The sequence below is a fragment of the Delphinapterus leucas genome, chromosome 4 (assembly GCF_059928025.1).
Source record: "Delphinapterus leucas isolate spDelLeu-1000000601 "Yukka" chromosome 4, BTC_Dleu_Yukka2, whole genome shotgun sequence".
Classification (NCBI taxonomy): domain Eukaryota; kingdom Metazoa; phylum Chordata; class Mammalia; order Artiodactyla; family Monodontidae; genus Delphinapterus; species Delphinapterus leucas.
The window spans coordinates 2,920,228-2,937,297 of record NC_143132.1 but is presented as its reverse complement, the minus strand read 5'-3'; the positions used below and the strand labels follow the sequence as shown (position 1 = coordinate 2,937,297).

The following is a 17,070-nucleotide window of genomic DNA, read 5'->3' as shown; positions in this document are numbered from 1 at the left end:
CAGGGGAGTAGTGTGTCTCCCCGCACTCAGCAGGCACACCTCTCAGGTGTGGGTAAGAGGGTCGGACGCCTGCGGGCAACTGTGCTTGGGGCTGTCTCGAGGAAACACGGGGATGCCACGCAGTGCCGTGTGCTGGTCACCTGGAAGCATGTTTCGGTTTGCCTTTGGGTAAGACTTTCTCTTAAGAGAATCCCTGTGCTCTCAGCCGAGGCGCAGCCACGGCAGGAGCCGGGACACGACTCCACGGCTGCCCCGAGTCACACTGCCCTGCGTTGCCATGACGAAGATGGTTTGGGAAGGTGACACCAGACAGGAAGGTTCTGCCGAGGCAGATGTGATCACAGCGCTTGTGCTCCTGTCCCTCAGTGGTTTACGGCGCAGCCATCAGTCGGTGAAACAGGAACGCGAGCGCCTGAGCGCATCCCGTGTTATGTGCCGCCCGTGTCCCAGGACACAAGGCAGCCCTTGGAGCAAAACCAGAAGCTCACGGATAAGAACCCAACACTGCAGGCTCCACGGACTGCGCTTGGTCGAGAGATCAAGTTTCCTGCAGACGCCAGCGCAGTCCGCGGGGCTTCCACTCCAGTCTGCTGACAGCTTCGGAAGAGAAACACTGGATTACCTGTTAACGTGCAGATCGCAGGAAACAGGCCTTTTTCGCACGTGAATTTTCCCTTAACCGGTAGATGTGTCATTTATACGCGAAGTGACTGATGTAATGCCTTCACCTCAAGGGCTGATGATGTACGCACAGGTCTGTAAAGGAAGAGACTGGAAACAAAGACTTGGCACAAGAAATCAGTCACACAGGAATTCTGTATCACTACAAATTTTATTCAGAAACCCATCTTTGTTTTTTTTGTTGTTTTTTTTAAAAAAACTCCCATTATGAACTGGCTCGGTCAACCAACGACGGACGACACTTCCCAGCAGACACGCGGCAAGAACAGCACGGCTCAGAATCGCCCAGACCTCTCTCGGTCTCTCGACCGCCTCCTGTCGCGTTCCCGTCCCCCGCCGCCACCACCGCCGCCGCCGCGGCCACGGTCTCTAGACCGAGAGCGACGCTCCCGAGAGCGGGACCGCGACCTATGCCTGCAACCAAGGACAGGAAAGGACACCGTGGCACCCACACCGCAGCACGCAACACACAGGACGGGGACTGACACGTCTGAACACTGCAGCTCATCGCGCCGATGAGGCCACAAGCTGGAGCTGTAAGATGTGCCCTCATCTCAGACGTTAAGTGTCAGGGATAAAAAGGGGCACCTGAAGACTGAAGAGCTATGCCATCTTCTCTATCATATCCTCCTGTGGTGCCAACTCAAAGGGCCAGGGGAAACCCTAATCCACAGTGAATGGGACATACACACCCCTCACTCCACATCTGACCCCAGTTTCAGGTCCCGTCCCAGCCAAGCCGCCGCCCCGACACGTACGCAGCTCAGCGACGGTGTCCGTCGGGCCTACTGTGGGTGAGGGGAGGCCAGGGTTCTTTTTCTCCTATGCTTCTTTTTGTTGACAATGAAACAATCACCAATAAGGTCTGCATTTCCAAATATTTGTTTGACAGGAGAGGGACGAGAATCCCTCTGGGGTCAGAGCTCAGTGATCTGAGTAGAAGAGACTCGTCACACTGACACCTTGGCCTTTTCTCTGCTTGGTGACATGACCACCTGCACTTAAGCAACAGGACCAGACACGTAACGGTGCCCAACTGTCGGTGGTCCATAGGGCAGTGCCCCCGCCCCCAGCCAAAGAAACCTGCCCAAGCCAATAAAAACCAAGAAACCCCAGTGGAAATAGGCAGCACATAAAGGAAGTCCAGATATCTGAGAACAAACACCGTGTAAACAAACCTAATTTTAGTGGTCACCAGCTTAACGGTTCCCTCAGTTATTAAGGTTTGATCTCGACCTGACAAGGAGGAAGCCGTGTGTGCGTGGAAAATGTCCTTCAAAGAGTACATACTATATTTTAAAATATGCACTACATTCTAAGCAGTGCCTTTTAAAGAGAAATGACACGAAGGCCAAGCTTTACTTGAAAACAGTATTTTGGTTAAGAAACAGTCACGGTTCACTCGAGTACTCACTTCTTACGGCGGCGCCCGTACAACTCCCGCCGCAGCTCCCGAGAGATGGGCTTCAGGTGCATGAAGTTGCAGAAGCCTCCCCGCGTGCACTCCCTGCGGGAGAACAGACGGGGTCATGCGGTGCGTGCCCCCCACCCGCCCAGGGCGCCCCTGGGGCCTGCACACACCTACCCCATCTCGTACTGGCGGCAGCAGGCTTCTCTGAAGTCGGTCACAGGGGAGAGCTCGGCGTGGATCGGCTGGCCATTAAACCAGCGGTTGTTCAGGTCAATCACGGCCTTTTCCGCATCTTCTTCACGGCGAAACTGAAAAGACAAGGCAAAAACGTTGCCACCCACACTTCAATGACAAATGTCCTCAACTATGCGTCACCCGCTCACAGGTAAAGTAATTCAGATGGGATAAAGTAATTCGGGTGGGATAATGTCGGACAGCAATTTAAGAACCAGCCCACCCTTTATTTACAATGAGTTAATTTTGCTACGGTCCAAGCTCATGCCATATATGTTGCCATGGTTTTCAAATTCAACTGGTTAAAAGAACACGTCATGATTTATGCAGGCAATGAAAGTTTTATTTAAAAAAAAAAGGGGTGGGGGGGAGAAGAAACCAAACATATAAACCAGCTTCTTCTCCCCAGTCCAACAGCCGCTAACCAACAGCCGAAGACACCCGCCGACCGGGGCCCTCCCTGCGCCTTCCCAGCACCCGCAGGCCGGCCACCGGACCCAAGCCGCAGCCAACGAGGGCCGGTCAGTGCATCGAATTCATGGACAGGGCCGAGCACGTGGAACTTCGAATTCATGGACAGGGCCGAGCACGTGGAACTTCGAGGCTAGCGGCTAAGGGCATTAACTCTTCCTCAGCCTCACCTGCCGTCTCACTCCTACCTTGACATACACGTTCCCAACGAGGTGGTCTCCGAGGTTGTCGCAGACGTTCATCTCCTCCACCTCCCCGTACTTCTCCTCCATTTCTGTGAAAACCTCCTGAAGGGAGGACAGTGGTTTGAGGATCACAACAGAAATAAAAGAGTAACTGAACATAACTCACGTTTAGGCATTTTTATTAATGGAGCAAAGTCCTAATTCCATATACAGAGGGTGAACAACAGGTCAGTGGGTTTCAGTCAACAGCTCACCTCAAAAAATTCATCATAGTGTTCCTGCATCTCGACATCGCTCACAGCACCTGTGAACAACAGAAATCTTGCTGGTTAGAGCAGGGAACCGTGACTGAGACAGCTCTGTGCTTAAACTCAAACTGCTACATAACACACATCAGATTATCTAGAGAGAAAACGAGAGCTGCGTTCTACTGGAGACTGAAGACACTGCATTACACAGCCACTTGTTAAAATTTTAAAGTGTGGTGAGATTTTTAAATGCCCCTTATGACAATCTCAATTCTGGCTATTAAAATGTTAAAATCACAACAAGTTTTAATCAGCATCAAAGGGCCAACATTTTCAGAAAGTGTGAGGAAAAGGTTGACTCTCAAATTAAGAAATTTTTAAGTGAAAATTTTCTTCCTTTTTAGATTTAAGATACAGGCCAAGTAATCACACTGATTTTTTTCCTTTCCTTTATTAGGTTAAAATGAAAGCTGAAATCAGGGTAAATGATTAAAAGCTTAGTTCCTGACTAGTTTCTTTTACCAATTAGCAGCCACACAGAACGTCATTAAAATTCTTTCTGATGCGATTAAAACCCAAATGACCGAAAATAAAGACTCAGTAGGATAATTACCAAGTTCAATTACAGTATTTTGAACGCCCTCTTTCACATAAAGGGAAAGTTACAATGCTTTGTTGAAGCAAGCATTATTTTCTATTTCAAACTATTTTCATCAAGTTTATTCTTCATAATTCACGGGCACTAAGTGAAATCAAGTCAGTTGTGTGGATAGATTTTGCAAATTTACATTCTATCCTCATCGCCCTCCTACCAAACCTTACCATCAGACTCTAACGTTCTCTGAACCTAAATCTGAGAAAGCACAAAGCCGGCGCGTCCCAAACAGCCAGACCGGGGAGTGGCTTCGAGGCTGGGACAGCCTGTCTTTAATTGTCACCTTCCACAGGCCACCTCCTGGACTGGCGGCGCCCTCTGGGCACCCGCCGAGGGTGCTGGGCTGTGGCCATGGGCTCTACCCATACTGCGCTGTCTGCGAGTCCCGAGCTCTCTGGAAAACTTTTTACCTCAAGGATACGAACTAACTTCAGTTTTCGATCCTGACAATGATTTAAGTTCACTTTCTTGCCACTGGAGTTGGGCGGGGGGGGGGGGGGGTGGTGTCCCTGCATTTTAGTTATTTTTGAATTTCTAGGAATCCAGCTTGCATCAGAAAACAGAACTTACTGAATGCATTAGGCAACAATGGCTACTCGACAGCTCGTGTCGATTTAAAAGCTATCGTGAACGTACCTTCTTGCCTGACCAGAAATCAAGTTCTAAACAACAGAAAAGCTAGTCAAGTGAAGCCCATTCCAAGGGCAGATTTTAATGTTTAAAATTTCCTTCTCCACATTAGAAAAAATGAGAAGACAGAAAATATTTACACACTCAAAAAGTTTTAGCAATACTGAGAATCAAATTTTGGTGGCTGTTAAAATACTGGCTATATTCTTAGAATTTCTATTCTGTTACTATATAACAGAATATCGTATTTTAAAATTTATGTAAAGTTCATATTTTAAAACGCTTGATGGTGGGCATATCTTATCTCCTATACTCTGGTTAAAATTTCTGGGTCAATCAAAATGACCTAAAAAGCAGAGATGAGTGATTAAAAAACTGTTCAATTAAGAAAGTATTTACACGACTCAATATATTTTAAATAAGTACCCAGTTCTCTTACAGAAACGCTCTTAAACTGGGGTTCATTTTTAAGCTTAATTGGAGCAGAGATAGCTTATTTCTCTACAGATAAAAGGGTACGTTAAAAAGAGCCAGTACTTGTAGGAAACTGATGAACCTAGCTAAATCGTAGAATCACAATTGTGTTTAATTTGTACAATCTGGACCCCAGAATTGTAGTCTTTAGTACAGCTAAACTTTTATTTTGTAGCATATGCAAAACAAGAGTCCTGTGAATCGCAAATATAGACACAGAGAACTAATCCAACATTCTTCTGTCAATAAAGCATACGTATCCCCGAAAAAACAAGCAGGGCAAAAAGTGATTAACTGTCATAACTCAGTCATCTACTTCTCATTCATTTCTACCCCAGGGTAGGGCTGTTACAAAATTATTTAATCAGTCCATAGAGAAACAGTTTCTTCCACCCATTGATCTTATTTCTTTAAATAACAGAAAACCAGGTATTTTAAATCAAGGGCTACCAAGTAAATCCTGCTACCATCAGATTCAGGGAAAGAAATTAATTCTCTATCAGGTCAGCATTAGCGTCGAAAAACATTTAGTGTCTCGGCAGGAAAAATGTACCAGTCCCTCCCCTGCAGACACAGGCACCGTGCACGCACACACACGGAACCGGAAGGCCTCCCAGTCTGGGGCCAGCTTGAGGAGGTGGTGGCTGCTGGGACCATTTCACCCACTGTAGGTCACCCTATAAACTGAGGGGCTCCGGGCCAAGGGTGTATTTGATCCAGGTTTGTGGCTATCCAAAGGTACCTCGTGGTATTATTCTGTGATCTGTTTTTTACAGCTTCAAAACAAACTGGTGAATGGGAAGCATCTACCCTTTGGTCTGGACCCCTTGATTTTAACACGAGTCCAGGATGTTCGTTTCAGTTTATCCTCAGATGACTAAATTCACTCTACGGTTCAACAGCTGTAAAACTTAAACTGTAGTTTAACTTTCCAGAGATGGTATTTCTCCTGTTCCCTAAAAGACACCCCTCAGTAAATACCGCGTCCGTAACTTAACTGCAGCGTTTCCCATTACCTGATGAAGCCAGCAGTGTCTACTGAACACCCAGTCTAGAGCTATTCCCTACCAAGTATCCTTTATTTCCCAAATGTAATAAACTAAGTCCTGAAGTCGGAAATACCTACATAAAGTATCTGATGAAGACAGGAGTCCACACAGGACTGGTGTTGCACTCGGGGTCAGTGCAACTTGGAGGACCCTACTTGGGAAACATTCTCAGAACAGTGCTCTCACAGTTAAAAGCATGACCTCCAAAATGGAGTTTAAGGGGAAAAAAGTCTAATAAGAAATAAAATCTGAAAAACAATTTCAGAACAATTTTTTTTAAGTCAGAGAAACTTTCCCTGTTAGCGGGAAGAGCGTGCACACACACCCCCCCGGATGACGGCCAAGGGGCCGGAAGGGAGAGCAGCAGCGCCATGCTCTTGTCAAGGGCACCCTCTCCAGTCACTTTTTCCTTCCTAAATAAGTGGGCACGGGTTCCAATCTCAAACAGAGCTTTCCATGGGGTCAGTGGGACACAAGCTCTCGACACCTCTAGTGAAAGGTGGTCCTTGACACTACAGCGGCAGACCAGATGGAGTTGACGCTGAGCTCTGACACGCAAGCCCAGGGAACCAGGGAAGGAACTTGTATGAACTTACAGCGCAAACCGTCAGCAGACTGGGAAGAGTTTTGAGGGTTACGGTAAATGTTCAAGAGGGCAATGGTCTGAAATACAAAACGCAACAACTTTATATCATGGAAAATTAAATGTAAACACTTAACCGGTTTCCTGTGGCGATCACTTCAGTCAAGACCCAGTGCTGAAAAAAGAGCAAGTTATTTTCTTTCGAAGCAGAGGTGTTCTCTCTTAGTTGGTGGCTGTCGTGGAGCGCCCTGACACTGCGATGCAACAGAGATCCCATGACATGTTCATATTGTATTTCTGTCACAGACTGTAAAAATTCTCCCTTTCGAAGCTCCAATCCAGTTAAGAATGCAAACAACTCGGCAGGCTACTACCAAAATATTCCTGTTATAGGAAACTTTTAATGAACAAATGAGAAAGGGTGCCTGTATAAACTGATTAGAGAAATACAATAATTACGTATCATGAAATCTCTACTTCCTAGAGGAAAAAGTATAATGGTGAAATAAAACCCACACTTATTGGGCAACTTACCTTATTAAATCCTAAATATTCCTAAGGTTTTTGATTTCACAGAAAGAACTTAATAATTGCCAGGGGTTCAGTCACTGTAAAGACCAATGACTGGCTGGTGACGTTTGGGTGTCACAGGGCCGGACCCCTCTCGTTAACAAACGTCCACGGTGGGAAGAGGTCCGGCCAGTGACCTCCCGGCCAGCCTGCTGAACGCAGCCAAGTATCAAGTTCTTGCTGTGTGCGCCAAGGACCTCCGGCACCGTGTCCTGTTTGCAACAGCTCTATGTCAGCAGCTCAGAAGCCAACATTATTTGTCTCAATTAAGAGTGGGCTCTTTAACACCATTGTTTTAAAAAAATTTCTCCAACTGTGGGACTTACAGTGTGAGCCGTCAGCCGTCTGTGCACTGTTTTGGGGATTACGATAGATGTTTTGAATCAAGATGGTCTGCGGGGAAAAAAAAATAAAAAGGGGAATTCTACTGGCTGCTGTGCATATATTAGACAATTGCAAAGAGACAACTTGTTTGCAAATGGCTCAACGCCTGCTGTTTGTTTCCTGCGAGTCAGACACTTGTCTTCTGAAGAGCACACCCAAACCATCATATTATGAAAACAGAGTTGGAGCGGTGACTCAGGTCAAGTCAGCCAGCAACCAAGAAGAAACTGTAATTGCTATTTTGAGCAGTCCCATGTCACTGAAGTGTTTTAAGACAAGGTAAATAATAGAACACTAACATTTCCTCATACTTCAAGCTAGCAGACACTATGATGTCGAAAAATTCACCTTATAATCATATTCCCCACATGAAAAAAAATTTTTTAAACCAAATGCATAAGCCAAGTATATGCAGTCCATCAAGCTCTCTTGACCTCGTAGGAAACAGGCGCACCCAATGGGTTTCCTAACTCTTATGGACACCTAGCATATTTACATTTTCTTGGTGGGATCTCTGTTTACATAATACAATAGCTTAAAACATTTGCTCTCTTCCAATCCTTCTTTTAAGGGAAAAAAATCCTTTTAGCCCTTGTGCTTTAAACTGGATCAGGCAGACTTGAAACCTTACATTGTACCGTTCTTCTTAAACTCAAGTTGTCTGAAAAAACAAACCATGTTTAAGTTAGTAGGCTAGCATTACATGAATCTTAACGTCCACATCACTGTAAGAAGCTTCAAAAGAAACCCACTGAATCATGCTAGATTTACAAGCTCAACCGATAAACCACATGATTTAAGAAAATAAATATTCAGTCTCAACGCGTATCCAGAGCAGTTTTGTAAGTGGCTTCACAGAACCGGCCGCCTCCGCTTCTAGCTGCGGGGTCAAGGGGAATGGTCGTGCGGGTCCCTCAGCCGCAGGTCTGCTCTGGGAAACCCACCTGGGAGGATGCCCGCCAGCCACACAGCACAGCTGCCACCACACAGACCCACCCCCAGGGCCTGGCCTCTCTGCAAGCCACCGATACCGCCCCGAGTCAACCACTTCAGGACTCCGATGTTCCCAAAGCCAACCGCACTTGGTTTTTAACGGAATCACCAGTGTGTGGCAGCTCTGATGGAAAGCTATACTGAGCCCAGTGATCCAACAGGAAATTCATTTTAGCTCTCACTCAGGTCATCTGGCAGTAGCTGTTTAATAATAAAAGAAACTTCACTTAAAGGGAGTAATTCAGTTCCATTAAAATCACAGGTGGTCAGGATTACCTAAAGCCAACCAAACGAATCAAAACAAGATGTTCAAGTGAACATACACCTGACCCCGCCAAACTCTAATGGAATCACGGCCACTGGCCTAGTGAGGGAGATTTCGTTCATAAACGGAAGCACTTAAAAAAAAATTACAACAAACAGAAAACGTAAAGCGAATCCTCCAATATTCTGAATTTCAAAAGAGACATGTTCAAAGCTATTAAATTAGAAAATACTGTCTCTTTCTTACAACTACTGACTGACTTTCCTAAATACTTATACACAGTGGTTCTGAGGCTGCACATTCAGACTTCACGGGCGGCTTGAAGGAGCTCAAGAGCCCTCAGTCTGGAAAGACTGAAGTATAGATTCTTTTCAAATCCAAACATTCAAGTAAACACGGACAGAAGTTTTCTGTTCCTCCCAGAGGTGCTTTCTCCCTTTAATTCACTGGATCTGTTGCAGGGTGTAAACCCTTGCCTTTTCTTCAATTAGCCAAAAATAAACTATCAAAAATCACCATTTTTGACTGATCTGAACTCACAACACAGCCAAGCCCAAGGTAACAGGCATCTCTCAATTAACTGAACAGACTGGCCACGAATAACTGAAAGTAAATGCCTGTCTTCTAATGTTAACTTTCATTGTTCATGTTTCTAATGACATGATCCAACTTGCTGTGTCCTTGGCTGGGGTCTCAGAGGGGACACACTCAGGGGTATTGGAGAGCCCCTGCGTGCACAGTGTGACGGCTCTGCTGACAATCACGCCAGCGTCTCCTCTAAGGTGGCTCCATCCACCTCTACTGCCTGGAGAGCAACAAGCAGAAAGCCAGCTCTGCATCTACCAGCGCCTGGAGCAGAGGCGAAGGCAGCGCAGGCCCAGCTGCCCCTCCCAGCCCACGCCTGTTAGAGGCAGGGAGGGTGGTAAGGCAGTGAAAACCAGTCACCACCAATAAGTTTTTCTAATGATAAAAACAGGAAATGGTGCTCTCAGACCTTCCGCTAGGGGTGGTTCACCTGCCTCATTCTCATTTAAACAAACACATTTATGAACACAAATGGAAAATAAAACTATAGAAAAAACCCCCCTGCTTATTAACACATGGAAGTTAACTGCCTCTGTAAAGTACATTAAGTTTTGATCATTTACATGAAAACGGAAAAAAAAAAGGAAAAACAAACAAACCTGGCTAAAGGTCGGTTTATTGTGCAACCGAGAGCATCTGTCTCCATGACGACATGCTCCAATTTTGAAATAAAATGAACAGTTGACTCTGTAAGGGAAAATAAGAACTGATTATTTTGCTGGGAAGATAACAAATAGATGGAAATATGTCATCAACATGATAAATGCTATCAAACTACGTTTCTTTTACTTCACAAAAACATAGGCACGTTGTTTTTACTGGTAATAGGTACCTTCCCATATTTTAGAACTACTCAGCTTCAATTTGCCCCTCTAAAAACATGGTACTCTTTCAATGAAGAACACTCTAATTCTAACCTGGTTCCTCTGCGTTGGAATCCCCTCCACTTTCAACTACAGTTGACCCTTGAACAACACGGGCTTGAACTATGCAGGTCCACTTATATTCAGGTTTTTTAGTCATTAAATCCTATGGTACTGCACGACCCATGGTTGGATGAATCGTAGGATTCGGAACAGCAGACACAGGCTGACTAGAAGTTAAACTCAGACTGGATTACTGACTGTGCAGAGGGTCAGCACCCCAACCTCCACGTGGTTCAAAGGTCAACTGTACTTCTCTATCGTTTCCTCTTAAACTGTATGTTAAGTTAATCTAAAACTGTATTTAACTTAAAACCTATCTGTTCTTTAGTCTTCCACGATGAAATTCTCTCTTGAGGACATCAACATGGTGTAGCGAGGGGTCAAGATCCTGAGTCGGCTACTAGCTACCTGGACTTGGGCCAGTAGCCCGCCCCTGTCCAGGTCTCAGGAGCCATCTGTAAACTGAGGAAAATGCCAACATGGCACTGTTCCGAGAACCAGAATCAGATGTACCATCTGTGTGCTCATTACACGTAGTCGTTATTATCTAAATAATCACAAAGTCCAGGTTCCCTCACCCAAGACACCAGACCAATAGGAAATTTCCAAAAAGAGGTCTGGTTTCCAAAAGAAATTTCCAAAAAGAGGTCCTCCTGGTTTCAATACACTGAAAACAAGCTATTGGGGAACTCCCCCGCCCCCCGTCTGCAGGAACTACACAAGACCACCTTCTGTCCCCATATCGCAAAGCCCTCCCTTAAAATGCTCCAATACTTGGGCCATCCGGATAAAATCAAAACTAGCACTCCAGCCAGCGTGAGAGCAATGCAAGGTGGCTGAGCATAATCCATCTATGATGAATTATGAACTCTTACTAGTGGGCCCCATTCAAACTTAGACCTGCAGAGGTGGGAAAGTTACCCTGTAGATTCAAGTATTCAGCAAGGGCCACCCAGAGTTAAGGTCAAAGGACCTCAGTGAAATCTGATGGACCATTAAGGTCAACTAGCCATTGATTTATTATTAGATGGCAATACAAGTGGAAACGTCTAAATGTATCAGGAGAGGAAAATGATTACTACATGTATTTGCAAACTTATAGGTCTTGCTTCAGATTATTTCGCTTGAGTATATAACATTACATCTTCAGGAAGTCACTTGAAAATAAAGAGCTTATTTTAAGAAGATCCCAGAATAGACAAAACCCATCTCAACAATTAATACCCAACTATTCCATATAACTAAAACAACCCTTGGTCCTGTACTTCCAGAGATGACTCTCTTTTCACGATGCCCAGTTAATTACTGAATTTACTCTATCAGTCAAAACTTTTCTAGTGTGCTCATTAAACTACTGAAATAAAATGAAAAGATGTAAAACACGTGATTTACTATCACAGAGAAGATATCAGAAAGGCTAATCTATGCTTAGCTATTTAGCTAAATTAGCTAAATATTTTTAATTGGTACAGACCTACATTTTACTTCCAGCTTAAATTGAAAAAAAAAAAAAGAAAATTAAAAGGTTAGCGGGAATCATCATCTTCATTTTTTAGGAGTTGAGATGTTTCCTGGAAGCTAAAACCCCGCAAGTCTCCCTGAAATGAGAAACCTAGATTAAATACTCAAGTTTCCTGAATTATAGCCATGATTTTTACAATACAGCACCAACAGACTAAAATGTGGTTATTTATAGAAGGAATATAAAAAACATTGAAATGAACCTCTGAAGTAAGAGTTTCATAGAGCAAAGAGCGAAGACACCACCTTATGCAGCTTTTTACCAGAACAATGGAAAAACACTGCATGGGACATAAGTCATGGCGCACACTAACATAAGCTCAAGAGTGAAATTAACACTGCACGCTCTTCAGCAAACTCCGAGAAGCCTCTTTTTCCAGCAGAGCTGGCCAATCCATTCAAGATCATGTTCCCCAAGCTGCCGCCTCTGGAGCCACAGCCTTCGGGGCACACACCTCTTCCATAGCACTTAATACATTTTAATGTGTTTTACTTTAGTTATCCTTTACACAATAAGTACCCCCTCACTCCTTGAGTTCCTTGAGAGCAAGATTCAAATTTTACCCATCTTTGAGTCCCCAGACACTGGCCTTGTGTTGTCACTCAATTTATGTTTCTGGAGTGAGTATGACTGATGCTTTTGTCTTGTGAGTTTTGCTAGGAAAAAATATAACCCCCTCTTCCAAACAACACAGGAAATTCTAGAATGTGTAAAAGAAGACATTTTACAAGATAGACTGCATCCTGGAAAACAGAAACAATTTAAAGTGTTTGATCAAGTGGTATTGAAACATTATCTATAGCACCCTTAGGAGTTTATTATTAAAAACATATTCACGTAAGCCCTGTACAGCCCTAAAGAATCCCAAGATGTTAACCATTTATTCAAAGAATAGATTAAGCTTAATCTTTGGGTTTTCAAATAAGAATTACCCTCCAAAATGTCTGGAAACATTCCCTTTAGTCTAAATTTCAGTGAATAAACTGGAAGTTAATACGTGGCAAAATCAAAATTATATGTTTTACTTTTAATCTAACAATTGATTACGAAAGATATACAACCTAATAAAAGAAAAAACACCCATCTTACTCTTATATTGGAATTACATCTTAAAGTATTTTAAAATCAGATTATGTCTTTTACGGTTAGTTAAACCCGTAATCTCCAAAATACTTTTTCACATCAAATGTCCTTATGATCAGCCCGATCACCGCTTAACTCACACAAGAGGCTCGTGAAGCGGATAAAACCCTAACAGGACCCTAAGCTATCTAACGATTTAACGCGGGCGAAGCTTGTACTACCGCTTGCCCGACTCGACATTAAAAGATTAAAGTTGGGGGAATCGTTAATGTTGACAACTTCAGCACAACTCGAGGCGGCTTCCGCGTGCCGAGGGCGCGGGGGCCAGGGTCGCCTGTAGGTGGGCCGCCGAGGAGCCCCCGGCGGGAGAGGCCGCGCCGCCTGAGCGGAAGCCCGCCACCCGCCCGGCCCATCGCCCGCCCGCCCGGGCGCACGAGGCGGCGGCGCGCGACTCCCGAGGCCGGAAGAGCCGCCCGCCCCTCCCCCCGCCAGCCCGCCGGGCCTCCCGCCGCCTCCCGGGCCCCGCCGCCGAGCCTCGCCGCACGCCGCCCGCCCCCCTGGCCCGGGACCCCGGCGGCCGGCTCTCACTCACTTGTCTTTCTCGGTGCCGAAGATGGAGGCCAAATACTCCGCCATTTCCCACCCGCCGCCGCGGCCCCCGACACTGCTGCGGACGCCGACGACCCCTCCCGACGCCCGCGGGAGACGTCACCCGGACGCGACGACTCTCGGCCCACCCCGACGGCCTGGAGGCGCTGCCCAATCGGAAGAGACGCTGCCTGCGCGTGGGCGGGGCTTGGCGCGCGCGTGAGGCACCGCCCTCGCGGCCCAGCAGCCCGCGCGCCGCCCGCCTGGGCCCCCTCCCGGCGCCCCCTCCTGGCGCTCCCAGCGCTCTCCGGCGGCGCTCCATGCGCTCTCCGGCCACTCTCCCGCGCTCCTCGCGCCACTGCCGAGGCCCCAAGAGCCCCGCCGGCGTCCCCCGGTGCCCAGAGAAGCCGAGCGCGCAAACGGCGGTCAAGGAGGAGCAGGCGGCGGACAGCTTCTCCACGCTGTCCCTGGGGCTGGGCCCGGGGCGCGCCTGTCCCGCGCGGGCGGGTTCCGCGGGTTCTCAGCGGGAGAAGCGCTCTCTCCCCGCACTTTCCCTTTGGGACCCCCACCGTCTTTCGAACCCTTCCTCCGGGAAGATCCCTCCTCGAGCACCACTCGTAGGCGGGGAGCAAAATCTGGGTGCCCAGCCGCCCCCGATCCGGGAGGTACGCCGCCTGGGCCCGGTCCCGTGAAAGCCCGGCGGGTTCGGAGAGCCTCCGATGCCCAGAAGGCCGGCCGCACGTAAACCCTAAAGACCGCGGAAAAGCTGGAGCGCAGGGGCCGCCGCGGGAAGGGGGCCGGTCGGGAGCCGAGCAAAGGTTACAGACCTACGGGGACGCCAGGTCCTTCCCCCAGCGCTACCGACCTCCGGTTTTCTTAGTTTATTCCGGTTTTTGGAGGACCCTCCTTTCTATCCATGTTTCCTCCTCCTTGCCTTTTTTCATGTAACCGTCCATCCTTGAGGAGGCTCCATAGGGATCCGTGGTCAAGGTCCTGACTGCTTTTGTAGCTGCGCAGAGCTCCACTGTGTGGTCAACCCGTCCCCTGTTGATGGGCCCATGGGTTGATCCCGTCTCGTCTCCATTAGCAGTCCTGCAACAAGTGGCCTCCTGCAGGCATCTTTTTGTATTTGGGGCAAATGCACACCTGGTGTGTTTGCCAACCAAGCTCTGCAGTCTTGGGTGTTCATAACTAAACAAGAGAATGCAACAAAGTTTTATCCTGGGGGGCGGCCTATACAAAAGTGAGTTATCCTGGCAGAAATGTTTAATATTTTGGCCGTCTCTAGTGTGTTAAAATTTGGTATAGAACACATTTGAGAATGGGTTGCAGGTGAAGGGTAAAAATAATCAGGTCCTTGTGTAGCTCTCACAGCAGATCTGAGGCCTCTTGGTTTCCTTTGGACACAGTCTGAGAACCACTTTTTTGGTTGGTGAGTGTCATAGCAGGGGCTATGATCCTATCTGTGCTCTTGGGGAGGGGGAAACTTCCCCTCCACCCCTCTTGGGGTCTTGTGGCTGGACTGATAGTACAGTTGGCACAAGACAGATTAACAGGTGAAAAAGAAACTAATTCTAATTCATGTGCATGGAGGCCCCATACAAATGGGACCTAAGAAGCGGCCAAAGCAGGAAACTTTTATACTTTTTAGACAAAGAAACAATAAATTTGTGAGGACTCGACAGGACAAAGAAACTTAGGTTTGGGGTGCCAGTTAAAGAATGAGGTTTGTGCTTCTCAGCCCCCAATTCCCCATCTTTGGGGATAAGGGTGTCCTGCCTCTAGATGCAGGGGATGCTCCTTTCACAGAAAAAAATTATGTCCTGCTTTCAGGGAGACAGAAAGGAGGGTCAGAGTGTCCCTTTGCATTGGCCGTTTCTTAAGTGCTTTAATTCAAAATACTCAATATGCCATTAAGGCACATTTTGAGATGGCCTGTCCTGGGCCCCAGCGGTCCTCACGTGGGGGAAGGGAGAGCTCTCTGGGATCCTTTTATAGGGGCATTAATTGCATATGTGAGAGCTCTTCCCTCATGGCCTGATTGTGATCCGAAGGCCCTCACCCCATTGGAGGTTAGAATTTAAATGTGTTGGGGGGGAGATGTAAGTCTTTGTAGCACTTGGTTATGAACTTCTCTGGGCTCAGAGTTTCCATTTGTTAATGGGATCAGCAATGCTTGCCTTGGAGGGACCACTTCGTAGGTGCTCACTCTAGGTAAGCAAAGTGTGCCAACCCAAAATATGTCTCTTTGGCATGAGGATTAATTTAGGCTGATCGTTTTTAAGAAAAAAGACTCAGAAAGTGTTTCTTTTTACCACCACCCCCCCCTTAGCTGCCTAAAGAATTTAGATAAAGGGCCTGTTCCTGGAATAGAGCCGTCGCCACAGATATCTACAAAGAACATTGCCCAATGTGGTGGGAAAACCTAGAGGTCAGAGTCCACTCTGTGTCCCACTGTCTCTGCAAGGCCCACGAACATTTGCTTACCACACATCTGCTTTTCCATCTCTGTGAATTGCCTTCCACCCCTTTGAAGTCCCAAACCACTACCCTCAACGTGCTCTTTTGTCTTCAGCTGAAGATGGTGTTTAAGGTGAGGGCTTCAGCCATTTTGGTGAGATACTGATTTTTCCAGTGCCTCTCCCATGTATACATGTTATTAAACTTTTGTTTGATGTTCTCCTATTAATCTGTCTCAGGTCAATTTAATTCTTAGAGCAGCTGGAAAGCCCTAGAAGGGTAGAGGGTAGGGTCTTCCTCCCCCGAAGGAGTAGCAGCTTTCACCACTGAACTCTGCTCTGTTTGCAGACAGCTCTCTCTTGTTAGACTGGGAGCTCTTTGAAGACGCTGGTTCTGTCTTTTCCTTGATTCCCCGGTAGAACAGACCTACAGTCCCTTATCTGCAATTCCAAAATGCAGAAAGCTCTGGACACTGAGAAGTTTTTTTTCCCATAAGTTTGGTGCCAAGATTCACCTCGCTGCAAAGCTGACCTGACCTGACTGTAGCACTCCAGTGCTCCCAGGGGTGCAGGCGCCTCTATCCGTTGCTGATGTGTGTGTTTCAAATGTTAAAGTTTATTTTTCCTTTTGTGACTTCGTGTTCAGTCGTACTATTCATGCCTGAAAAAAAGAGTTAAAGATACCCCACTGCTTGCTGGGGACACAGATAACACTGTCCTTGGTGATATCAGGAAGCCAGTGCTGTTGGGACCCACCATGACATATGACTTTGGAAATCAAAGGGCGGGCAGTTGAAGTTCTGCAGGATTGGTGATGACCAAGACCCAGTGAGACGTGGAAACCACTGCATGGGGGGCCAGGGATGCTGACAGAGGTGGGCGGTGGAGTTGGCAGTGAGGACGTCAGCGTATGCCAGACAGCATTTGCTGCTCATGAAACAGCTTGGATAGCGCAGGAAGAACTGATTTGTAAAGGTGAGCATGAATATTCAGAAGCTTGGCTGTAGAGATTTAGGCAGTGATGGAAAACAATCTGAATGTCTGGTAGAAAAACTTCTCTTCAGGAACCATCTG

At 46.8% G+C, this 17,070-nt stretch overlaps 1 protein-coding gene across 4 annotated transcripts; it reads right to left on the bottom strand.

Moving 5' to 3' along the window:
* Positions 1-813: 813 nt before the first annotated feature.
* On the bottom strand, positions 814-13,674 carry U2AF1 (U2 small nuclear RNA auxiliary factor 1). 4 transcript variants are annotated; one of them, XM_022552852.3, is made up of 8 exons: positions 13,542-13,674; positions 10,018-10,105; positions 7,518-7,584; positions 3,237-3,286; positions 2,986-3,084; positions 2,267-2,400; positions 2,096-2,188; positions 814-1,095 (listed from the first exon to the last, which is right to left on the bottom strand). In XM_022552852.3, the coding sequence occupies exons 1-8, from the start codon at positions 13,583-13,585 to the stop codon at positions 957-959; spliced, it is 714 nt and encodes a 237-aa protein (XP_022408560.1). In that variant the 5' UTR covers positions 13,586-13,674; the 3' UTR covers positions 814-956. The 4 variants fall into 4 exon arrangements, with proteins under 4 accessions (XP_022408560.1, XP_022408559.1, XP_089766285.1 ...); XM_022552851.3 differs by lacking the exon at positions 7,518-7,584 and adding an exon at positions 6,635-6,701 and having other exon boundaries at positions 13,542-13,672; XM_089910159.1 differs by lacking the exons at positions 7,518-7,584; positions 13,542-13,674 and adding exons at positions 6,635-6,701; positions 11,819-11,938.
* Between the last annotated feature and the right edge of the window lie 3,396 nt (positions 13,675-17,070).